Source organism: Rhinoraja longicauda, chromosome 8 (genome assembly GCF_053455715.1).
Source record: "Rhinoraja longicauda isolate Sanriku21f chromosome 8, sRhiLon1.1, whole genome shotgun sequence".
In the NCBI taxonomy this organism is placed as follows: Eukaryota; Metazoa; Chordata; class Chondrichthyes; order Rajiformes; family Arhynchobatidae; genus Rhinoraja; species Rhinoraja longicauda.
In genome coordinates, this window is record NC_135960.1 from 68,545,665 (window position 1) to 68,571,941 (window position 26,277).

At 45.8% G+C, this 26,277-nt stretch overlaps 1 protein-coding gene across 5 annotated transcripts in view; it reads left to right on the forward strand.

Moving 5' to 3' along the window:
* Nucleotides 1-539: 539 nt before the first annotated feature.
* Nucleotides 540-26,277, forward strand: part of drc11 (dynein regulatory complex subunit 11) — a 109,217-nt gene continuing 83,479 nt past the window's right edge. For 4 of the 5 annotated variants that reach the window (XM_078404178.1, XM_078404179.1, XM_078404180.1 and 1 more), the window contains exons 1-2: nt 540-872; nt 24,774-25,101. In XM_078404178.1, the coding sequence (XP_078260304.1) occupies nt 862-872; nt 24,774-25,101 (339 nt within the window). In that variant the 5' untranslated portion in view covers nt 540-861. The remainder of the gene's footprint in view (nt 873-24,773; nt 25,102-26,277) is intronic. The other variant, XM_078404181.1, reaches the window with a different exon arrangement.

Below are 26,277 nucleotides of genomic sequence, written 5' to 3' on the forward strand. Positions count from 1 at the left end.
ATTTGTCATCCAAAAAACAAACCTTTTGGACGAGATTTCGTCACCCAGCTAGAGTGGTCAATATTCAGTTAGAGTGGTCAATATTCAGTTAGAGTGGTCAATATTCAGTTAGAGTGGTCAATATTCAGTTAGAGTGGTCAATATTCAGTTAGAGTGGTCAATATTCAGTTAGAGTGGTCAATATTCAGTTAGAGTGGTCAATATTCAGTTAGTGGTCAATATTCAGTTAGAGGCCAATATACAGTTAGAGAAGTCAATATTCAGTTAGAGAGGTCTCAGTTAGAGTGTTCAATGTTCATGCTGAAAATGCAGTTGAGTGGATGCAAACAATGATGACAAGTCCGATTGATTTGGTTCCCCTTGCAGACCTGGACTCACCCCAGAGGTGACCTGAAGCGTTTGGGTTGTTAAGTTGGACCAAGGCCCAAGGTCTGGGCTCAGGCTGCAGGCTGCAGCGCGGCCTACGGTCACCATGGCGACGGCGCTCAGCCCCGCCGTGGAGTGCGCATGCGCCCGGCACCTAGCCGCGCCGCTGGGAGCGCGCTGCGCATGCGTGGGCATCCTGGTTGCCCTGGAGTTTGAGTTTCAGTGTCTGAGCTGAGTTTGTGGAGGGGCATTGGGAGCATTTATTCCCCTCACTCAATCACACCCACTTTCCAAACCCCCCACAGCAACTGGTCCCCTGACCATGCATGCGTGCAGGAGGTGCAACTGAAAGCCTGTCTCAAGTTGTTTTTGCAGGGCTGACATGCATCATGGGCTGAGAAAGGCAGCAGAGAAACCAACAACAGAGCTGTAAACGTGGGGGACCTGACTGTGTCCAAGGGAATTCATATCCACCCCTTTCACTTCTCTGCAATCATGTCGAACAGGTAAGCAAGAAGGCAAGATGTTTCCTTTTGTGCTTCATGTCTAATAATGTTTGAGAAATGAAGCAAAGAAAGGAAATTCAGTGAATTGGTGAATTCTTAAAAATATAACCACTGAATTGATAGTAAAACGTGACTGAGCAGAAGTATAGCACAATGCATTATTAAGGTCATGTTTTAAAGTTATTTTTAAAGATTGAACCTTTGTCAAATAGAATCACACTACCTTTCCGCTCACCTTCACCATTTGCATAATCCAATTTTCCTGCATTAGGCATGTATCCTACTATGCATTTCCTATTGCATTACCTGTCCAACTGCCCTTTAAATGTTGTAATTGTATCTGCTCCCACCATCACCTCTGGGCATTCATGGGGATTTCTTTCAGGTAACCATCACCCTCTGTATCTATGCATTGTAAATGGATCGATTGTAATCATGTATTGTCTTTCTGCTGACTGATTAGAATGCAACAAAAGGTTTTCACTGTACCTCGGCGCACGTGACAATACACTAAACTAAACACTAATTGATAAACCTGCTCCTCCGATTTCTCTTAAATTTTGCTCTAGACTCCTGACCTGGAAAAAATAACATTTTATCTATTTCACTGTCCTATCTATGCCCCTCAACATTTTAGGAAGCTGGGGGTGTCACCTGAAAGAGGTTTATAAAATGTTGAAGTGGAAAAATACCCAGCCAAACCTATAAAGCTGGCCAATCTCTCCTCAAAGCTCGGAGAGGTTGGCCTGCGTTGCACAACAAAGAGTATTTTTGTGGTTTTCCATTGTAGTGTTCCAAGCGATCGTTGCTGGGTTGCTCTTTGTTTATAATAGAGAAGATAGACACAAAAAGCTGGAGTGACTCAGCCGGCCAGGCAGCATCTCTGGAGAGAAGGAATGGGTGACGTTTTGGGCTGTGACCCTTCTTCCGACTTAAGATTATAATATACTAGACCAAGTGGACCCGTTCGGCCCAAACCTCTCCTGCATTGGTGCACCACCCTGTCCTCCCCCTTCCCCTGTCTCCTCAGCCCCTCCTCTCCTCTCCCTTCTTCCCCCACTCCCTCCTCCCTCCCCCCTCCCCCTCCCCTCCCTTTAAACTTTAAAATGTGAATAACTTTAAAAATATAAGTAGTTCAATAAAACTACTTGCATTATTACTAAAGTGACAATGGTGAGTAAGGTGGGCCTAAAGTTGTCACGCTATCGTGTACCGTTTTGGCTGAAGTTCAGTCACAAACAAGATAACAAACGAGAGTTTAAGTATATAGATGCGCACAAATAACTTCAAATCTAGTCGAGTTTATTGTGATATGCAAAAGAACGGTGAGGTATAGGTACAATGAAATCTTTCTTGCAGGACCATCACTGGTACACAGACAGACAATGTACAAAAAATAATGGCAGCACAAGAATCTACAGATGCTGCAATCTTGAGCAAAATACAGTGCTGGAGGAACTCTGGGTCAAATGGCCAGATGATGTTTTGGGACCTTTCTTCTGACTGAATATTAAACAAAAACAAATTGCACAGATTCTACATGACAGTGATAACAAAACGACTGTATAGGAGGGGTCCATAATGTTCCATTGCTGAGGGATTGAGGTTGTGTATGTTCTTGAGCCTGATAGCTGTAGGAAAGTAATTGTTATTGAATGTGGTGGTGTGGGACTTCAGCCTTCTTTATCTCCTGCCTGACAATAGCAGCGAGATGAGGATATGGCCCTGGTCGTGGGGATCTTTGATGATTGATGATGCCTTCGTGAGGAAAAGCCTCATGTCGATGCTTTTGATGGTGGGGAGGGCTGCATCTGTGATCCACTGGACTGTGTCCACCACCCCTGCAACCTCTTGTGTTTCTTTGTATTGGAATTGATGTGCTAGGCCATGATGTAATGGCAGGATATTTTCTACAGTGCATCTGTAGAAGTTTATAGAAGTAATCATCATTAAGTAGACAGGTACCTAGTTGGTAATAGTGCAGAGGGTAAGTAAGATTCAGGCACAGAGTGATATCGATATGTTGGTAAAATGGAATATACACACAAAAGCTGGAGTAACACAGTGGGTCAGGCAGTATCTCTGGAGAGAAGGAATGGGTGGTGTTTCGGATCGAGACCCTTCTTCAGACCAGTTGAAATTGCAGTAAAATGGGCAAGTTGATTGAACTCTTGTACATTTAGTTTGGAGATGATTTAGTTTAAAGATGCAGCATGGAAACAGGCCTTTTGGCCCACCAAGTCCATGCTGGCCATCGATGACCTCTTTAGTTCTATGTCATCCCACTTTCTCATCCACTCCCCAACATTAAGGGCAATTTTACAGAGGCCAATTGACACATCTTAGGAATGTGGGAGGAAACCAGAGCATCCGGAGGAAACCCACATAGTCACAGAGAGAATGTGCAAACTTCACACAGACAGCTGCTGAGGTCAGGATCAAACCCGGGTTTCTGGCACTCGACCAGCTGCATCACTGTGCCACCTTTAAATATTGTGCAGTAGTTTAAAGTGCGTGTTAATAGACCTGTTAACGGATACAAGCGCTGGTCGTATAGAACTTGAGTAAATTGTAACTTGATGATCTTTTACACCTCTATCAGGGCGGCACAGTGGCGCAGCAGGTAGAGCTGCTTTCTTACAGTGCCGGAGACCTGGGTTCAATCCTGACCTTGGGTGCTGTCGGTTTCGCGTTTGCATGTTCTCCCTTTGACCGTGTGGGGTTCATAGAAACATAGAAACATAGAAAATAGGTGCAGGAGTAGGCCATTCGGCCCTTCGAGCCTGCACCGCCATTCAACATGATCATGGCTGATCATCCAACTCAGTATCCTGTACCTGCCTTCTCTCCATACCTCCTGACCCCTTTAGCCACAAGGACCACATCTAACTCCCTCTTAAATATAGCCAATGAACTGGCCTCAACTACCCTCTGTGGCAGAGAATTCCTCCGAGTGCTCCAGTTTCCTCCCACATTCGAAAGATGTGTGTGTTTGTCGGTTAATTGGCCCCCTGTAAATTACCCCCAGGGTAGGGAGTGGATGAGAGAGTGGGATAACATAGAACTAGGGCGATCGATTGTCGGTGTGGACTCCATTGGCCAATTGGCCTGTTTCTAAGCTGCATCACTAAACGAAAATAAAATCTTCCCTTGGCAACGTACACTCCGAGGAATGCAGTCCTAGTCTACCCAGCCACTCCCTATAGCCCAGGTACTCGAGTCCTGGCAACATGCTCAAAATCCTCTCTGCACTATTTACAGCTAAATAACATCTATCCTGTAGCAGTTTGCCTACACCGGACATAACACTTTAATTGCAGCCTCAATTAATATTATGAACAACTTTAACATAACATCGCAACTTCGATATTTAATACCCTGACCGATGAAGGCTATTGTATCGACTATTTACCTGCACCTCTAAGATAGACACAAAATGCTGGAGTAACTCAGCGGACACGTAGCACCTCTGGATAGAAGGAATGAGTGACGTTTCGGATTGAGAGAAATGTCACCAATTCCTAATCCAGAGATGCTGCCAGTTACCCCAGCATTTTGGGTTTATCTTTGGTGTAAACCAGCATCTGCAGTTCCTTCCCACACATTTACCTGCACCTCGATGTGGATAAGTGTGAGGTTATCCATTTTGGTGGTAAGAATAGGAAGGCAGATTATTATCTGAATGGTGTCAACTTAGGAAAAGTGGACGTACAACGAGATCTGGGTGTCCTAGTGCATCAGTCACTGAAAGGAAGCATGCAGGTACAGCAGGCAGTGAAGAAAGCCAATGGAATGTTGGCCTTCATAACAAGAGGAGTTGAGTATAGAATAGAATAGTTCCTTTATTGTCATTGTAACATGAGCCATGTACAACGAAATTGTAAAATGTCAGCCAGTCAGTGCACCATTCAAACATTTCTAAAAGCTAACGATACATACAAGATAAAATATTTTAAAAAAGATAAACAACTAAAATAAATATCATGAAAATAGCACGCATAAACACCCAACCCTACATCCTTCTGTCGATTTCACAGTCTCTTATTATGTATCGCCCCTGCGTTCCTTGGCGGCTACATTTAGTGCCTTTATAGCAGTGGGGTAAAAACTATTTTTAAGTCTGTTTGTCCTTGTCCTTGTAGATCTGTACCGTCTGCCTGACGGTAACAGTTCAAACAGGGAGTGTCCGGGGTGGGAAATGTCCTTTATAATACTCTGGGATTTTTTGATGCAGCGGGAACTGTGTAAGTCCTCCAAGGTAAGTAGAGGGCAGCCGACAATCCTCTGGGCGTTGTCAATGGCCCTCTGGAGCGCTTTCCTCTGAGCCGCTGTGCAGCTGGTGTACCATACGCATACACAGTATGTTAGGATGCTCTCAATGTAGCACCGATAAAAGGACAACAGCAGTCTCTGAGTGATGTTATTCTTCCTGAGCACCCTCAGGAAGTGCAGTCTCTGCTGGACCTTTTTCAGCAGCGCAGAGGTGTTCACGCTCCACGTCAGGTCCTCCTCAATATGGATTCCCAGGAAGCGGAAATCCGCCACCCTCTCCACACAGTCCCCTCTGATAGTTAATGGTACCATGTCCGTTTTATTCTTTCTGAAGTCTATTATTATTTCCTTTGTCTTTAAGGTGTTGAGGAGCAGGTTATTTTCTCCACACCACACTGTCAGCTGCTCCGCCTCATCCCGGTAGGCGTACTCGTCCCCCCCGGTGATGAGTCCCACCACCGTAGTGTCATCCGCAAATTTGACAATGGTGTTGCTGTGGTGGGCGGGGGTGCAGTCATGTGTATAGATGGTGTAGAGCAGGGGGCTCAGCACGCAGCCCTGTGGAGAGCCGGTACTGAGGCTGAGGGCCGTGGATGTGTGATGGCCCACTCTGACTCTCTGGCTGCGAGCTGACAGGAAGCTATTTATCCACATGCAGGTGGAGTGTGGAAGTCCCAAGTCCCCCAGTTTGTCCACCAGTTTATGGGGAAGGATTGTATTAAAGGCAGAGCTGTAGTCCACAAAGAGCATCCGCACGTAGCTCCCCGGCTGCTCCAGGTGGGACAGTGCAGCATGGAGGGCTGTGGCTATAGCGTCCTCTGTGGATCTATTCGCTCTGTACGCAAACTGGTGGGGGTCAAAGCTTCGGGGCAGGAGTGATGTGATATGACCCCGGACCAGTTTTTCAAAACACTTCATCACCACTGGTGTGAGTGCGACTGGCCGGTAGTCGTTGAGGCTGGAAATGTGGGGTTTTTTGGGCAAGGGGACTATGATTGCGGACTTCAGACAGGATGGAACAGTGGACTGGGCCAGAGACTGGTTGAAAATCCTCGTACAGACTCCAGCCAGCTGGTCAGCGCAGTCCTTCAGCACGCGTCCAGAGACGCCGTCGGGTCCAGTAGCCTTCCTTGGATTGATGGCCCGCAGCGTGCGCCTCACCTCATGCTCCTCTATCTTGAGGGTTAGGCTGCTGTGGACCATGTGGTGTGATATGGCTGTCTCGGGTGGCTCCACTTCAAAGCGAGCAAAGAAGAGGTTCAGCTCCTCTGCCAACGAGGCGTCACCTTCAGCAGCTCCAAGGTTGGTCTTATAGTTGGTTAGATACTGGATCCCCTGCCACACCTGCCTGCTGTTGTTACTGTCCAGGTGGTCCTCTATCTTCCTCCTGTAGTCTAATTTGGCCTCTCTGATGCCTCTCTTCAGGTTAGCTCGGGCCATGCTGTATAAAGCCCTATCGCCAGACCTAAAAGCAGTGTTCCTCTCTTTTAACAGCCGCTGGACCTCCCGGGTCATCCAGGGCTTCTGGTTGGGGTAGACCCGGATGCGTTTGTCCACTGTGACAGTGTCCATGCAGTTTTTAATGTAACATAGTACACTGTCTGTGAACACCTCCAGGTCCCGGTGTTCAAACACATCCCAGTTGGTCCTGTCGAAGCAGTCCTGCAGCTGCTGAGATGCACCATCAGGCCAAGTTGTGATGGTCTTTGTAATGGTAGGAGCGGTTTTCCTGAGGGGGGCATATGCAGGAATTAAAAACAGGGACATATGGTCCGACTGACCCAGGTGTGGTAGTTGTCTAGCCCTGTAGCCCAGCTTGATGTTGGAGTAGACCTTGTCCAGTGTGTTAGCTCCTCTTGTAGCACATTTAACATGCTGATAGAATTTGGGGAGCATTTTCTTCAAGTCCGCGTGGTTAAAGTCCCCTGCTATGATGTGAACACCGTCAGGATATATGCTCTGTTGACTGCTAGTGCTACCATACAAATATCCGATAGCCGAGTTAGCATTAGCATCCGGTGGTATGTACACAGCAGTTATCATGACAACAGTAAACTCTCTAGGGAGATAAATGGGCCTGCATTTAACAGTCACATACTCCAGGTCCGGGGAGCAGTGACTGTCTACAATCACTGTGTTTGTACACCAGGTGTTGTTCACGTACACACAGAGCCCTCCACCTCTGCTCTTACCAGAGTCTCTTGTCCTGTCATGACGCTGTGCTGTGTAGCCTGCTAGCTCGATAGCAGAGTCCGGAATGAAAGAATGAAGCCAGGTCTCCGTGATCAACAGGATACAGCTGTCCTTCACGGCGTTGTTAGCTGCAGTCTGCAGCCTAAGTTCATCCATCTTGTTAGCGAGGGATCTGGCGTTCGTTAGAAACAGGCTGGGAAGCGGTGGTTTCAGTGGCTGCCTCCGTAGCCTGACCAGAGCGCCGGCCCTGCCGCCTCGCTTTTGCCTTCTCTCTCTGCGCCGCCTTCGCCTCCTCCCCGCGGGGATGGTGATCCACGGAGAGTCGGGGCTCCTCGCTATGTCCGCCGGGATCTTGTATGAGCGGACAAACTCGGCGGTAACCCCCCATTCGCGACCGGCTCCAATCCTAAGAAGATCCTGCCGGCCGTAGACGTTGTTCGCCCGACAGTAAGTACACAGGGCACAAAACAACACGCACACATACACATACACGAGCACTGACCGGGAGGACATCGAGGCCGCTGCAACTGTGTGCGCCGCCGAGGAGTATAGGAGCAAAGAGGCCCTTCTGCAGTTGTACAGGGCCCTAGTGAGACCGCACCTGGAGTACTGTGTGCAGTTTTGGTCTCCAAATTTGAGGAAGGATATTCTTGCTATTGACGGCGTGCAGCGTAGGTTTACTAGGTTAATTCCCGGAATGGCGGGACTGTCATATGTTGAAAGACTGGAGCGACTAGGCTTGTATACACTGGAATTTAGAAGGATGAGAGGGGATCTTATCGAAACATATAAGATTATTAAGGGGTTGGACACGTTAGAGGCCGGAAACATGTTCCCAATGTTGGGGGAGTCTAGAACAAGGGGCCACAGTTTAAGAATAAGGGGTAGGCCATTTAGAACGGAGATGAGGAAAAACTTTTTCAGTCAGAGAGTTGTAAATCTGTGGAATTCTCTGCCTCAGAAGGCAGTGGAGGCCAATTCTCTGAATGCATTCAAGAGAGAGCTAGATAGAGCTCTTAAGGATAGCGGAGTCGGGGGGTATGGGGAGAAGGCAGGAACGGGGTACTGATTGAGAATGATCAGCCATGATCACATTGAATGGTGGTGCTGGATCGAAGGGCCGAATGGCCTACTCCTGCACCTATTGTCTATTGTCTAGATCCCTCTGCTCTGCAACACACCCCAGGGCCCTGACATTCACTGTCCAGGTCCTACCCTGGTTTGACTTCCCAAAATGCAACACCTCACATCTATCTACATTAAACTCCATTAGCCATTCCTCTTCATTTGTCCTCATTAAACGTTTCGGTTACTTCAAAAGACTCCATCAGATTCATAAGGCAAGATCTCCCATGTACAACACCATACTGACTGTGTGTGTAGGGAAGACTGCAGATGCTGGTTTAAATCGAAGATGGACGCAAAATACTGGAGTAACTCAGCGGGACAGACAGCATCTCTGGAGAGAAGGAATGGGTGACGCTTCGGGTCGAGACCCTTCTTAAGTCTGAAGAGGGGTCTCGACCCGAAACATCACCCATTCCTTCTCTCCAGAGATGCTGCCTGTCCCGCTGAGTTGCTCCAGCATTTTGTATCCAGATACCATACTGACTATCCTTAGTCATCCCCTGTTTGTCTAAATGCATATCTATAACTTATCTCAGAATCCTTTCCAGTAACCTGCCTACCATAGACGGTCTATAGTTCCCAGGCTTTTTCTTGCAGCCCGTTTTAAATTGAGCCACAACGTTGGACAACCTCCAGTCGTCCGGTACCACATCCGCGTCCATCACCCGTGAAGATTTGTATCTCTCAGCCAGGGTGCCAGCAATTTCTTCTCTAGCTTTCCAAGGTGTCCTCTGATGTATCCAAGGCCCGGGAGATTTGTCCACCTTCACAGGCCATATAATGTTCAGCACCTCCTCAACCGTAACATGGACTGTCCTCAAGACACTTCCAATAATGATCCCAAGTTCCCCAGTCTTGACGTAATTTTTAATGGTAAAATCAGAAGAAATAGTCATTGAGGACCTTGTCCACCTCCACAAAGATGTGACAGCTTGAGTTTCTGGGGGGGAGGGGGTGGGGTTATTCTCTCTCTAGTTACTCTCTTTCGCTTAACATACATATAAAATATCTGGATTTTTCTTAATATTATCTGCCAGAGCTGCATCTCCTGCCCCTTTTTGTCCCGCTAATTTCCTTGTTAAGTATGCTCCCTGTATATGCTCAGTACACCTCTCCCATACCCATTAGTAACTCTGCAAATGACACCAAGATTGCTAGAGGTCTTGACGGCGAGGAAGACTATCAAATCATGTAGTGGGATTTATCATAAATGCATTAATGGCCATAAAAATGGCAGATGGAGATTAATCCGAGCAGCTATGAGGTGTTTATTCACAAAATGCTGGAGTAACTCAGCAGGTCAGGCAGCATCTCAGGAGAGAAGGAATGGGCGACGTTTCGGGTCGAGACCCTTCTTCAGACTGATGTCAGGGGGGCGGGACAAAGGAAGGATATAAGTGGAGACAGAAAGACAGTGGGAGATCTGGGAAGGGGGAGGGGAAAAGAGGGACAGAGGAACTATCTAAAGTTGGAGAAGTCAATGTTCCACTGGGCTGCAAGCTGCCCAGGCGAAATATGAGGTGCTGTTCCTCCAATTCCCAGTGGGACTCACTATGGCACTGGAGGAGGCCCATGACAGAAAGGTCAGACTGGGAGTGGGAGGGGGAGTTGAAGTGTTCAGCCACCGGGAGATCAGATTGGTTAACGTGGACTGAGGGAACGTGTCGAGCGAAGTGATCGCTCAGTGGTATGAACATTGACTTCTCCAAGTCTAGATAGTTCCTCTGTCCCTCTCTTCCCCTCCCCCTTCCCAAATCTTCCTCTATCTTCCTGTCTCCACCTATATCCTTCCTTTGTCCCACCCCCTGACATCAGTCTGAAGAAGGGTCTCGACCCGAAACGTCGCCCAATCCTTCTCTCCTGAGATGCTACCTGACCTGCTGAGTTACTCCAGCATTTTGTGAATAAATACCTTCGATTTGTACCAGCATCTGCAGTTATTTTCTTACAGCTATGAGGTGTTGAACTTCTGGAGGTCAAATTGAAGGGCAAGGACTATATGGTTGATCGCAAGACCCTTGACAGTATTGACGTGCAGTGGGAATTGGGGTCCAGATTCATTGCTCCCTGAAAGCCGCAATGCAAGTCAATAGAGTGGTTAAGAAGGCTGATGGTATGCTCGCCTTCATTGATCAGGGCATTGTGTAAAAAAAGTCAGGAAGTTATGATATGGCTTCATAAGACATTAGTTAGGCTGCATTTTGGAGCGTAGAATGCAATCTGGCCACCCCATTACCAAAAGGAATGTGAAGACAATGGAGAGGTTGCAGTAAAGGTTTGCCAGGCATCTGCCTGGATTAGATGGTATTAACTGCAGGAAATGGTTGGACCAACTTGGATTGTTTTCTCTGGAACGCTGGAAGTTGAGGGGAGACCTGATTGAAGTATATAACTTTGCAGCGGTAGAGTTGCTGCCTTACAGCGAATGCAGCGCCGGAGACCCAGGTGCGATCCTGACTACGGGCGCCGTCTGTATGGAGTTTGTACGTTCTCCCCGTGACCTGCGTGGGTTTTCTCCGAGATCTTCAGTTTCCTCCCACACTCCAAAGACGTAAAGGTTTGTAGGTTAATTGGCTTGGTAAAATGCAAAAATTGTCCCGAGTGGGTGTAGGATAGTGTTAAAAATTGTCCCTAGTGGGCATAGGATACTTCCAGTATAGTCCCTGGTGGACTCTTTGGAAGTGATGACCACAAGATACAAGATACAAGATATAATTATGAGAGGCATAGAGAGGGTAGACAGTCAGAACCATTTTCCCAGGGTGGAAGAATCAAACTCTAAAGGGCATCACTTTAATGTTACAGGGGCAAATTTTAAAGTTGTGTGAGGCAAGTTCTTTTTACAGAGGATGGTGATGCATTTAAAGTGCTGCCAGGATGGCAGATACAATAGTGGTGTCTCAGAGGCTTTGAGATGCAAACATGGATGTACAGGGAATGGAGGGATATGTTTCGAGAGATACAGCATGGAAACAGGCCCTTTTGGCCCATCAGGTCCGCGCCGGCCAGCGATCCCCGCACATTAACACTATCCTATACCCACTAGGGACAATTTTTACATTTGCCAAGCTAATTAACCTACACACTCTTTGGAAAGTGGGAGGAAACCGAAGATCTCGGAGAAAACCCACGAAGGTCACGTGGAGAAGGTACAATCTCCGTACAGACAGCGCCCGTAGTCGGGATCTCCGGCACTATTTGCTGTAAGGCAGCAACACTACCGCTGCTCCACTGTGCCGCACCCAATATGGATATGAATTGTGTGCAGGCAGATAAACGTTTGTCTTGGCATCGTGTCTGCACGCACATTGGCATCGTGTCTGCACGCACATTGGCATCGTGTCTGCACGCACATTGGCATCGTGTCTGCACGCACATTGGCATCGTGTCTGCACGCACATTGGCATCGTGTCTGCACGCACATTGGCATCGTGTCTGCACGCACATTGGCATCGTGTCTGCACGCACATTGGCATCGTGTCTGCACGTACAAAGAGCCTGTTCCTGTTTTACGTTCCATATATGTTCAATTAGCTTATCTTGGTATTATGTTTGGCACAGATATTGTGGGCCGCAGGTTATGTTCCTGTCCTGTGCCTTTTTATGTTCATTATTTGTAACAGCAAAAGTGGTGTTTTTGAGCAAAATATGGCAAAATGGTTTTAAAAAATCTTTATGATGTGTTTTTGCATAATGGTTTCATGCTTGTAAGTAATGAATCGAATGTTTGGTATGGTTTGGGGCAAATCGTTGTGTAGCTTTGTCTGTGGATTAACTGTTAATCGCTTCAGTCTCCAGCAACATTCCTGCTTGAAAATTAAAAAAATATATATAAAGTGCATCTTTATAATGAAGCAATGCAGAATTGTCTGATTTGAGGTTGCATGTTCCCTCCACGAGTGTGAATTTCCACTGGGGTGCTTTGGTTCCTCGCACATCCTAAAATGCTAACATGGCCACTGTAGAATTGGCTCTGATGTGTGGGTGAGCGATAGAATCCAGGTAGCATGAGAAAATAGGTTTTTGGAAAATTAGTGGGGCAATTGGCGGGATTCTGTTCTGTCAAGAAATATGGACAGGTCATCTCATGTTAAGCTGAAGTGCATATGATTGTGAAGGTCACATCTGATCTCGGGTGAGTTGGCATTTGGGATAGAAGATAGAAGATAGTGCAATGTTGCTGCTAGAGAAAGTTAATATATTTGAATATGAGACCTATTGGGACAATTGTGGATGGTATGGAATGGATGGGCCACTGCCCTTTGTTCCCATGCAATGTATTTTTATGACTTTATGATTTGAAAACAATAGACAATAGGTGCAGGAGGAGGCCATTCGGCCCTTCGTGCCAGCACCGCCATTCAATGTGATCATGGCTGATCATTCTCAATCAGTACCCCGTTCCTGCCTTCTCCCCATACCCCCCTGACTCCGCTAGCCTTAAGAGCTCTATCTAGCTCTCTCTTGAATGCATTCAGAGAATTGGCCTCCACTGCCTTCTGAGGCAGAGAATTCCACAGATTCACAGCTCTCTGACTGAAAAAGTTTTTCCTCATCTCAGTTCTAAATGGCCTACCCCTTATTCTTAAACTGGGCCCCTTGTTCTGGACTCCCCCAACATTGGGAACATGTTTCCTGACTCTAACGTGTCCAACCCCTTAATAATCTTATACGTTTCGATAAGATCTCCTCTCATCCTTCTAAAGTCCAGTGTACAGGTGGACCTTGCATGAGGATGCAGTAGCATAAATGAGTATTGCATTCCAATGGTTACAAAAAGTCTTTCAATAGGCATTGCCAAAAGGAGATTGGGTTACGTAAATAAGTTAATGCCTCACAGCTTCTGTCGTATTATACAGCAGCATGAATCGTGTTGAGACCAATGACCATAATACTCTAAGTTTAAGGCTCTAAACTGGTGCAAGGCTTGGTGGAGGAGTAGGTGAGAACTTGCCGAGGTCGATGTTGGAGTGAGGGTAAGACGGGCCCTGGTTTCGGGAACTCTCATGACAAGATATTGAAGCTCTGGTCAGGAAAAAGGAGGCATTTGTCAGATTTAGGCAGTTGGAATCGAGCAAATCCCTCTGCAGATACTAGAAATATAGAAGTACATGTAAAATGGCAATCAGAATGACAAAAGGAAGACAAGAAATGAGTGGACAGGCAAGGTAAAGGAAAAACCCAAGAGATTCTACTGGTATATTAAGTGCAAAAAGGTAGCTAGGAAATGAGTAGGTCCCCTTATTGATCAGGTAGACACAAAATGCTGGAGTAACTCAGCGGGTCAGGCTGCATCTCTGGAGAGAAGGAATGGGTGACGTTTCGGGTCGAGACCCTTCTTCAGTCTGATGAAGGGTCTCGACCCGAAACGTCACCCATTCCTTCTCTCCAGAGATGTTGCCTGACCCGCTGAGTTACTCCAGCATTTTGTGTCAACCTTCGATTAAACCAGCATCTGCAGTTTTCTTTCCTACCCTTATTGATCAGCATTGGCATAATTGTGTAAAGCCACAAAAGACGGGGGAGATATTAAAGGAATATTTCTCATTCATTTTTACTGAGGTGAAGATCATGGAAGCTGAGCAATTGGAGCATACGCATTGTGATGTTTTAGATTGTAGACAAATTATTGTGATGATATTGAGTTTACCTGTCTGAGACCCCCAAACTTAAGTCAAGACTTTAAGTCTTATCTGTTATAAGTATCTGCAATTACCCTCACTTTAGGAAGATTATACTGTATCAACTGAAATGTCAAAGACCACTTACTTTACGACTCTAATCTCTGCTGTAGTGGTCCATCTGTCAATAATCACTATTTCGAGCGATGGATTCACCCTCCAAACCAAGAGGCAATTGCTTCCAGCTATCGAAGCAGATTAAACACAATTATATTTTAAAATGGAGCACGCTTAAATCTGAGGAGTAATTTTAACAGCAATCATTGTTGACAAAGGATTTCCAAAGCACAAGTACAATTCTTACAATTTAGTAAAACATTCTAGTGAGTTGCAGAGCAACAAGGCCCCCTTCACAGAAAGAAGGCTCTGGGAAGAGATTGTTCTTTTACCGAGGCTGAGGAGTGGATTCTAGGTCTTCTTTCCTGACTCCGATTTTACTTAACTTCCATTTTAATTAGCTCCTGCCAACCCTGGCTTTCTTCACAACCGAACTGTGCATCTGCACTCCTAGATTGTCCTGCTCTACAACACTCCCTCGTGCCCTGCTGTTCACGGCCATTGCCATTATTGGAAGGTTGTTTTTCGGATTGGAGGCCTGTGCCTCTGGGATCGGCACTGGGTCTGTTGCTGTTTGTTTTTTTGTCAACGATTTAGATGAGAATGTACAAGGCATGATTGGCAAGTTTGTAGACGACACTTGGGTGGTGCAGCGGTAGAGTTGCTGCCTTACAGCAAATGCAGCGCCGGAGACCCGGGTTTGATCCCGACTAAGGGCACTGTCTGTACGGAGTTTGTACGTTCTCCCCATGGCCTGCGCGGGTTTTCTCCGAGATCTTCGGTTTCCTCCCACACTCCAAAGACGTACAGGTTTGTAGGTTAATTGACTTGGTAAATATAAAACTTGTCCCTAGTGGGTGTAGGATGGTGTTAATGTGCGGGGATCGCTGGTTGGTGCGGACCCGGTTGGCCGAAGTGCCTGTTTCCGCGCTTTATCTCTAAACTAAAGTGGGTGGTATCATCGCTAGCAAATATAGTTATTGTGGGCTGAGAAATGATTAATGGACCTTAATGCACTGTACTGTTTCCTCCCACACTCCAAAGACATACAGGCTTGTAGGTTAATTGGCTTTGGTAAAATTGTCCCTAATGTGCAGGATAGTGTTCGTGCAAGGGGTGATCGCTGATCGGTATGGACTTGGTGGGCCAAAGGGCCTGTTTCCACACTGTATCTCTAAAGTCTAAATCTGTGCTGTATGATTCAAGACTCGTGATTCTGAGTGTTAAACAAGGATCGGCTTCAACTTGAAGTTTCCTGAAGTGCTACCACCAAGTAGGATTGTTAAACAACCATTGAACCCACAAGCACTTTTTTTTCCCCTGTGAATTAGAAGTGTGGGTTTTCCCCGAAAAGGCCTGCTTCGTCAACATTGACATCAAGCGGAGGAGGGTGGTTGCCAATGATTGCTTTGGCTGCCTGCATGTTTGCACTTGCAGCTTCACCAGAGATACGGGTGCTGTGCAGGTTACAGCATTGTTGGAATCTGTCAAACCAGCCTCTGTTATAGACAATAGGTGCAGGAGTAGGCCATTCGGCCCTTCGAGCCAGCACCACCATTCAATGTGATCATGGCTGATCATTCACAATCAGTACCCCGTTCCTGCCTTCTCCCCATACCCCCTGACTCCACAATCTTTAAGAGCTCTATCTAGCTCTTGAATGCATTCAGAGAATTGGCCTCCACTGCCTTCTGAGGCAGAGAATTCCACAGATTTACAACTCTCTGACTGAAAAAGTTTTTCCTCATCTCCGTTCTAAATGGCCTACCTCTTACTCTTAAACTGTGGCCCCTTGTTCTGGACTCCCCCAACATTGGGAACATGTTTCCTGCCTCTAACGTGTCCAACCCCTTAATAATCTTATACGTTTCGATAAGATCTCCTCTCATCCGTCTAAATTCCAGTGTATACAAGCCTAGTCAAAATATATGCAGGATTCAAGGATGTCACTAAGCTCACTCTCTCTCTCTTCGATGAGGCTCTTTTCCCTCCCCGAAGATGAAATTCATGCTTTCATGGTAGAAGGATATATTTACATAATAATTTTATCTCTAAGAACAACATGTGATTATGTGTCAGACTAGCTATCCTCCTTGGTACCATACTGGCGTGAGTTATGTGTCCTGTCGGAGCTAGTTTCGGATGTCTCTGGGAAAGTAAAGCTTATCTCAGTGACCTCGAAGGTGTCCTCATGATCTCCTGGTCCCTTTGAATTAGCCTAAGCATTCTTCAAAAACATCTATTTGTTTTCTGAAGCAGGGTTTGAAATGCTGTGTTGTCAATTTAGCTGACAACTCAATTTTAGCTGACATAGTCTGTTTAACCCTCGCATTACAAAGACTGGCACAAATGTTGACTTCATCCTCTTGTTATGAATTTTTCAGACTTTGTTTACTTATGATTTTAAATTTTGATATTGAAAACACTCCAATGCTTTGTGAATGCTGTCTGACCTGCTGAGTTAGTCCTTTTTTTATAAGAGGGGATCTTATCGAAACGTATAAGATTATTAAGGGGTTGGGCACGTTAGAGGCAGGAAACATGTTCCCAATGTTGGGGGAGTCCAGAACAAGGGGCCACGGTTTAAGAATAAGGGGTAGGCCATTTAGAACGGAGATGAGGAAAAACTTTTTCACTCAGAGAGTTGTGAATTTGTGGAATTCTCTGCCTCAGAAGACAGTGGAGGCCAATTCTCTGAATGCATTCAAGAGAGAGCTAGATAGAGCTCTTAAGGATAGCGGAGTCAGGGGGTATGGGGAGAAGGCAGGAACGGGGTACTGATTGAGAATGATCAGCCATGATCACATTGAATGGCGGTGCTGGCTCGAAGGGCCAAATGGCCTCCTCCTGCACCTATTGTCTATTGTCTATTGTCTATAACCCAGTATCTGTATTCCTTGTTTCTACATAGGAACAGGTCTCTCTGCCTCTCTACCAAATTAAACTGACCCCATACGAGAACATGGTCTGTCTCCCTCCATTCTCCCCTATTCACATGTTCGTTTACATTTCTCTTAAACATTGCTATCATATTTGCTTCTACCAGCAAATATGAGAGCTGGTAGAAGCAAATATGGTTCTTCCCTGACATGGCAGTTCAGGCATCTACTAACCTATATAATATTTTGCAAACTTTACTTTGCATATCACCAATAAACTGTACTTCAATGCTGATTAGCACCCTCTCTTTCACTGCATGTTTTCTTCAGTTGTCCAGATAAATCTCCATCTGCTGTTTCTCAGGCCATATTTCTAACTGATCTATATCCTGGTGTATCCTTTGACAACTTCCTCACTATTCACAACTCCGCCAATTTTTGTGTTGGCGGTCCACTTGCCAACCGGCTCGACTTCATTTTCATCCAAATCATTAATGTGTGGTACAAGCAATTGCCCAGCATTGATCCTTGTTGAACACCACTGCTCACAGACCTTCAGTCGGCAAACCACCCTTCCACCGCTAAAGTATTTCTTCTATGAACACGTCAATTTTGAATCCAGTTTACCAACACGGTCTGGATTCCATTTGACATAATTCTCTGTACCAGCCCACCAGAGGGTTCTTGCAAATACTTCAGTGAAGTCTGTGTAGACAACACCTACTGCCCTCCTCTCATCAATCATCGTCATTCACCCATCACCCTACCCCACCTGGTTTTGTCATGTCTATCATCTCCCTGCTCACCTGGTTCCACTCATCACCTGCCAGTTCTTGCCTCAACCCTCTCTTTCACCTCTTGAAACTGGTTATCTCGCCTCCAGTCTAATTCTGATGCAGGGTCTCGACCCAAAATGTTAATTATCCCCTTACCTCCACAGGTGTTGCCTGACATGCAGAGTTCCTCCAGCAGTTTTTTTTTTGTTGCTCTGGATTACAGGTTTTTGTACGAAAATGTAGACGGTCTTATTCTTAGGTTTGCAGATTACACAAATATTGGCTGAGGTGTGGACAGAGTTGTGGCTCTGGGCCAAGCGCAGGCAGGTGGGACTAGTGAAGCTGGGACATGTTGGCTGGTGTGGACAAGTTCGAAGGGCCTGTTTCCACTCTGTATCACTCTATGACTGACTAGTGAGGAAGGCTGGCGAAGGCTACAGTATAAATAGATCAGTTGGAAATATGGGCAGAGAAATGGCAGATGGAGTTTAACCTGGCCAAGTTGTGGTATGCACTTTGGGAGGTCAAATGTAAGAGCAAAATGTACAATAGAAGGCAGGACCTGTAGGAGCAAAGATGCACAGAGAGATCATTGGATGCAAGTCTGTAGTTCCCTGAAATTGGCAACACAGGGCGGTGAAGAGGACATATAGCCTTCTTGCCTTCATCAGTTGGGGCAGTGAATACCAAAGTTTAGTTTCATTTAAAGATACGACATGGAAACGGGCCCTTTGGTGCATCGAGCATTTGGCTACTATTCACACTGGTTCACCGGTTGCTCCTTCACATCCACTCCCTCCACACTAAGGCCAATTTACAGAGGCCAATTACTCTACCAACCGACATGTCTTCGGGATATGGGAGAACGTGCAGACTACACACCATTAGCGCCAGAGGTCTGGATTGAACCTGGGTTTTCATCCAATGTACTGTGTCTAATTCATTTTTTCTTTAACAATTTCCAAGTCGGCTCTGCCAAATCACGCAATAATTTCCAATAGCCTATTCCAAATTCCTTAACAATGGATTCTAATGTTTTTCCACTGTCTGAATTAAAACTATCTGGCTTAGCGTTCTTAATTTCCATATTACATTTGCCACTGAGCACGAATCACTCCAGAATTCTCCGCTGCCTTTACTGTTAAGGCTTGCACAGCAGTGGTTGGTGTGTGTGTGTGTTTCCACTCTCATTAATTCCTTGGTTACCTTTGCCTTTCCTGCTTTTTTTTTTGCTCTCTCCTGTGAAGACGGTTACAAATAACTGTCCAACCTCCCAGCTTTTTCCTGTTTCCCATTTTGTCTCTTGGAAATGTTGTCATTTACTGTTGGAGCACTATAGACAATAGGTGCAGGAGTAGGCCATTCGGTCCTTCGAGCCAGCACCACCATTCAATGTGATCATGGCTGATCATTCTCAATCAGTACCCCGTTCCTGCCTTCTCCCCATACCCCCTGACTCCGCTATCCTTAAGAGCTCTATCTAGCTCTCTCTTGAATGCATTCAGAGACTTGGCCTCCACTGCCTTCTGAGGCACAGAATTCCACACTACTATTTTCCATTCTCTAAGAAGCTCTTGTAAGGTGTTTTGTATTTCCTTGTCACTTATTTGCATATTTTCCCCATATATTGCTTTTACGTGATATTTTATAAGCTTCTAAAATTCTCCAAATCATCATGTGAGCTTCTGTTTATGCCAACATAATCTTTCCCTCAACTTTCTTTGATCTCTTTTGGCATTCATCTTTTATTTCATAATAGAGTACGTATTCATTGGATTAGTGCGTGGAGCTACAATGATCCAGCAATTGCCAGAGTCAAAACTAGCTGCTCTACAGTCCAGGATTTAGATATTTCAGACACAATGGAGAGAGATATAAAAGAGGTAGGGAAGTTGGACTACTGATCAGGGAGAAGATGGAATTACAGTGAATATAATTTCCCATGAAATTCCTTTGGATGGACTATTAATCTGAACTTAAACTTCTACTTAACCGATGTGTCAAGTCTGAAGAAGAGTCTCGACCCGAAACGTCACCCATTCCGTCTCTCCTGAGATGCTGCCTGACCTACTGAGTTACTCCAGCATTTTGTGAATAAATACCTTTGATTTGTACCAGCATCTGCAGTTATTTTCTTACACTGTCAAGTGCGATGAAACACTTGGCCACTTTATAAACCATGGGGCAACAAGTTTCTGCTCGATGAACTTAGCAGATCAAGCAGCATCGGTGGGTGAACAGGAACGGTTAAAGATTCATGTTGAAAGCTGACGGAGGATTTTGGACCAAGACATTGACTATTCCTTTCCATCCATTGATGTTGCTTGACCTGTTGAGATCCTCCAGCCGATTCTTTGCTGCTACAGATTCCAGCATTTGCTGTCTCTTGTTTTTATAAACCACAGTGTCTGACTGTGAGTACAATATTATGAATTCAAATTTATCTTAAAGTTGGGAGCAATGTCCTTGGCACTTGGTCTCTCTCTGATTCTTTGTAAGCGCTGCAGGAGAAGGAGCAACAGTGCATAGGAATGATCCTGAGCTTATAGTTGCCTGAGCCTCCAGTACACTTCCTAGTTTGTCCACCATTGAAAATGAAATGGCCTCTCTCTGCAATATCAAGTTCCCAACCATCAAGTGTTCCACTCTCCTTTCGTCAGAATGCTTCTCCATCTTTTGATCAGTGCAAACAATTACTCGCCTCTTTGACACCACCATCATTTGAGTCTGTGTCCCCATTGCAAACTATGGCAGAGCTCGTCCATTTTCGACGTTGACCTCGGCTTTTAAAAAATTCCTGGCGATTCTGCGACTTGGAATTTGCATTAAGGTGCTCCCCGACTAACGATGCTTCGACGCACGATATTTCGACTTTACAATGGTGCAAACGCTGGGCATCGGCAGCGACCTGCAGCTCGCTTCCGGCCACGTGATCAGGTGTATTGAATGCATTTCGATGGATGATATTTTCGGTTTGCGACGTAACCCCATCGTAAGTTGAGGAGCACCTGTACACATAATTACTGGATGTAAATATGAGCTCGTAGAACAATTTAGAACATGGAGCAGTACAGCACAGGAACGGGCTCATCGGCCCCCAATGTTTGCACCAGTTAAACTGATCTCATCCACCTGTACATGATCCATATCATTCTATTCCCTGCACTTCCATGTGCCTTTCTAAAAGCCTCTTAAACGCCTCTATCATATCTGCCTCCATCACCACCTCTGGCAAAGCATTCGACACCCCCACCACTTTCTGTGTGTAAAAAAACCCATGCTCCTGCACATCTATATACTAAAACTCTCGTTTGTTATCTTGTTTGTGACTGAACTTCAGCCAAAACGGTACATGATAGCGCGACAATTTTAGGCCCACCTTACTCACCATCGTCACTTTAGTGATAATGCAAGTAGTTTTTATTGAAATCGGTGTTATATTTTTAAAGTTATTCACATTTGAAAGTTTAAAAGGAGGGGAGGGGGAGGGGAGGAGGGAGGGGGAGGGAAGGAGGGAGGGGGGAGGGGGGAGTGGGGGAGAAGTGAGGGGGGATTAGGAGGGATTGGGGGGGGAGGACAGGGTGCTGCACCAATGCAGGAGAGGTTTGGGCCCAACGGGTCCACTTTGTCTAGTCTCCATTAAACTTTCCCCATCTCACCTTGTACCTATGCCCTTTAGTGGTGGACATTTTCACCCTGGGGGGGAAAAGGTTGTGACTGTCTAGCCTATCTATGCCTCTCATCATTTTATATACTTCTCTCAACCTCCATCGTTCCAAGGCAAACTATTTAAGTCTCTCCAGCCTCTCCGTGCAGCTGAAAGGCACGAATCCAGGCTTCACTCTGGTGAACCTCCCTCTGCACTCTCTCCAAAGCCTCCACATCTTTCCTGTAATGGGACGACCAGAACTGCACACCCTACTCCAAATCATAGATAGATCCCTCAGCCGTGTCTCTTCTGTGTCTCATAATGCTGCTCTCACTCCCCCTTCTCCTAGACGCAACAAGAATAGAGTCCTCACCTTTCACCCCACCAGCCTCCGCATCCAACACATTATCCTCTGACATCTCTGTCACCTCCCATGTGATCCCACCACTAATCACATCTTCCCATCTCCACCCCTTTCTGCCTTCCTTAGAGACCGCTCCTTGGCTCACTCATTCCTTCCCCCAAACCACCCCCTCCCCAGGTACTGACCCCTGCAACTGCAGGAGTTATAATAGCTGTCCCTCGACTCCATCCACAGACCCTGACTGTCCTTCTAGGTGAGACAGAGGTTCACATGCTCGAGTTCCTCTAGCCTCACCTACTGCAGCCGTTGTTCCCGCTAAGGGCTCCTGTACATTGTCAAGACAAAACACACATTCGGCGACTGCTTTGCCAAACACTTGCGCTTGATCTACCAAGGCCTACCAGATCTTCCAGCTACAAACCTTTTTAACTCCCCTTCCCATTCACATTGAGTACTGGGAACTCCTCAATTGCCAGAGTGAGGCCACACGTAAACCGGAAGAATAGCGCCTCATTGGCTAGCTTACAACCCAATGAAAATTGAATTCTCCAATTTTAAGTAATAAACGCACTTTACATTTGTTTGAACGTCAATTAATGTACACTGTCCCTTTTTCAAATAAATTATTATTATTATTATATGGTATGCCTACTTTCATTGTTTGGGACATTGAGTACAAGAGTCGGGCAGCTCTTATGAGCTCATGACCCCTTACTCCCCCAAAAACCTGGCTGACCTCGCTCCGGTTACTAACCATTTACAATGGATACCCAATTCACAACTTTGCGATTCCCCCATCTTAACAATTCCCCACTCTTATCATTTTGGCTCACACCCGTCTCGTCATATTGTGCAACAATATGCCTGTCAACTAACCCCCTCACCTGTGTTCACCTATTAACTGTTATGCTCTGTCCTACCCCAGGGCAGCTGCCTGACATGCTGAGTTACTCCAACATTTTGTGTCTCTCTAGCGTTCTGCACCCTCTCCAAAGCCTCCACATCTTCCTTGACCAGATCTGCAAACAATACTCCAAATGCGGCTTCTTTTCGAGCTGCCTCTTAAGAGCTGCCCGACTCTTGTACTCAATGTCCCAAACAATGAAAGTAGGCATACCATATAATAATAATAATAATAATTTATTTGAAAAAGGGACAGTGTACATTAATTGACATTCAAACAAATGTAAATGTACTTGAGTTAGCCGAGAGGCTAGTTTTCATCGACAGTCCCCTAGCCTGATGATGTTAGGCATCCTTCACTTGCTCGTTCTCCTGGATATTGGTCCCCTACACCCTCAGCAGACAGGCCTGGACATCGAAGTCGATGGTCTCCACACAGATGGTGAGGGTGGTTCGTACCCGGTTGCTGCCCACACTGCCCGTGGCCAACTCCGTCTGCACCATCCTGATGGTAGACGCTCTGAGACTGTCATTGACAGGTTGTACATATGCCACATGTCCTCTGCCTCTTCCGGTATCAGGGGAACTTGTCCCGAGTCATCCCGCTCGATCGTTTTGCCGACCAGCGTCATGCCTTCTTTACTACCCTATCTACTTCTGCTGCCACTTTCAGCGAACTATGAACTTGCACTGCAAGATCCCTCTGCACATCAATGTTGTTAAGGGTATTTCTATTAACTGTATACTCCCTCCTTAGATTCAACCTCCTGAAGTGCAACGCCTCACACTTGCTCGGATTAAACTCCTGCCGTTTCTCTGCCCATTTCTGCTGCTGATTTATATCCTGCTGTAGCTTCTGACAGCCTTCCTCACATTCTGCCACTCAGTCAATTTTGGTGTCATTAACAAACTTACTCACCAACCCACCAACATTTACATCCAAGTTATATATATACATGTTTTCATACTAAATTTCATACTAAATACTTGCTTCCATACCAAATTATATTAAATTACAGGTGCGGACAAGTGTTGAGGGAAGGGGTATGGTTGGATTTCTCATTCTGCAATGACTATTGAGCAGAAGTTTGTAACTGGCTCCCATTTAGTATACTACGAAACAGGCAGAAAATGGTTCACGATGCAAGATGATTAATAGGGTGTAAATAAGAAACCAGGAGAAAGAAAATCATCACGTGACAGTAGTAAACATGTATCTAAATTAATGTAAAAATAGAGAATGGTTAAAATGGATTGGAAATGTTGGCCATTTTAATTTTGGCTTAAAATGTTAAGACCAAGTTAATAAAGAAAAACATGTTTGAAGTCGTTCAAGGATCTGTAACTGGAGGATACTGATTCAAGGTGACTGTCTCTGGCATTAGAATAAGAGAAAACATGAGGAAAAGCTCATCAGTCTTGGAGATGGGTTGGATCTTGGGTAAGGGAATTGAATGAGAAATAGCTGCAGATTGAGGAAGGCGAGGAAGAGACTATGATCAATTAGGTTGCGCTGTGATTGAGGCAGCACGAATGAAACGCATGAATTGCATTGTCTCTACTATTCAATCTATATACTAAAATTCTCATTTGTTTGTTCCTGAACTACAGCCAAAACGGTACACAAAAGCGCGACAATTTTAGGCCCACCGTCGTCACTTTGGTGCTAATGGAAGAAGTTTCATTGAAATCGGTGTTATATTTTTTAAGTTATTCACATTTTAAAGTTTAAATCTATCTCCTAGGGAGGGAGGGGGGTTGGAGGAGGGAGGATAAGGGGGGATGGGGGGAGGGGGTGGAGGGAGGAGGGAAGGGAGGGGGAGGGAGAGGGGGAGAGGGGAAGTGGGTGCTGCATCAATGCAGGAGAGGTTTGGGCCCAACGGGTCCACTTGCTCTAGCGACTCTATAATATGTACTTAACGCATTCATTATGGAAAGCAGCTATAGTTTAAGCTCTTGGTAGGTATTCATGTTGTTGTCCAACACTATTGCATTGCAGAACCTACAACAAGATGTGGGCTGACTCCCATGAGGTACTACACCATCTTCTCAAGGAGGAGCTCTCTGCTCATGAAACCAAGCCACTTGCAGACCGCATGATGATCTTCCAGATGCTGACGGCCTTCTACATTAAGTATGTAAAGATTTTCCGCAATATGGAAGACCTCTATGAACAGGTTGTGCATCCTCAGAAGAGAAGGATTATCCACCATGTGCTGGAGGGTGTCATGGGCAGAATCCTTGAGCTGAAGAATGAAATGGTGAAGTTGGAGTTCTCGGAGTTTCACTACTACGATGATATACTGCAGGATCTCAAGCTAACCCCAGTGAGTGTGGTTCCATCATTGATTTAAAGACAAAGGAAGGGAAATGAAGTAGGCCTGCGCGTGGTTTAAAAGCAGACGGTGGGGGCCTGGAACGCATTGCCAGAGGTGGTGGTGGAGGTGGATATGAGAGTTGCGTTTAAGAGGCTTCTAGATAGGCCCATGGAAGTGCAAGGATTAGAGGGATATGGCTCATGTTCAGGTAGATGAGGTTAGTTTAACTTGGCATCAGATGTGGCACAAACATTGTGCTGCACTGTTCTGTATCTTATGCAGCCCATATGATGATGCATTGTGTTCTGGTTTTCCTTCCTTTCTTGACACATTTTTGCCATTGAAATTGCCAAATACATTCTGTGGAGGAAATAAGTGCACCTCATCAAATTCTTAATTTCTGTCATCTCCAGTTTGATGTTGCCATCACAAATTTCCCCTCCACGCTCAGAACTGTGAAGAGAAACTCTGTACTTCACCTTTCATCCATATACTAAAACTCTCGTCTGTTTTTTTGTTCCTGAACTACAGCCAAAACGGTACACGATAGCGCAACAATTTTAGGCCCACCTTGCTCACCGTCGTCCCTTTGGTGCTAATGGAAGAAATCGGTGTTATATTTTTCAAGTTATTCACATTTTAAAGTTTAAATCTATCTCCTAGGGAGGAAGGGGGATGGAGGGAGGGGGGATGAGGGAGGACAAGGGGGGTTGAGGGGGATAGAGTGGGGGGAAGGGGGTAGGGGGGTGGTGGGGGAGGGGGAGGGGGGTGGAGGGAGGGGGGTGGTGGGGGAGGTGGGGGACGGGAGGGGGGGGTGGGAGGGAGGGGGGGTGGGAGGGGAGAGGATGCTGCACCAATGCAGGAAAGATTTCGGCCCAACGGGTCCACTTGGTCTAGTCTCCACTAATTCCCACACCTCTTCATGTGGCACTTTCCCATGCAACTACAGGAAATACATCATCTCTTTCTTTTATTCTATTCTCTCCAACCAGCAATAATATTTTTCTTTCCAGGTGAAGTTGTGATTTACTTATATTTCTTCTAATTTAATGTATTGTATTTGATATATTCCACACAATGTTTTCAAGAGAAAGTTAGATTCAGCTCTTGGGGCTAAAGGAATCAAGGGGAATGGGGGGAAAAGCAGGGATGGGGTACTGATTTTAGATGATCAGCTATGACTCC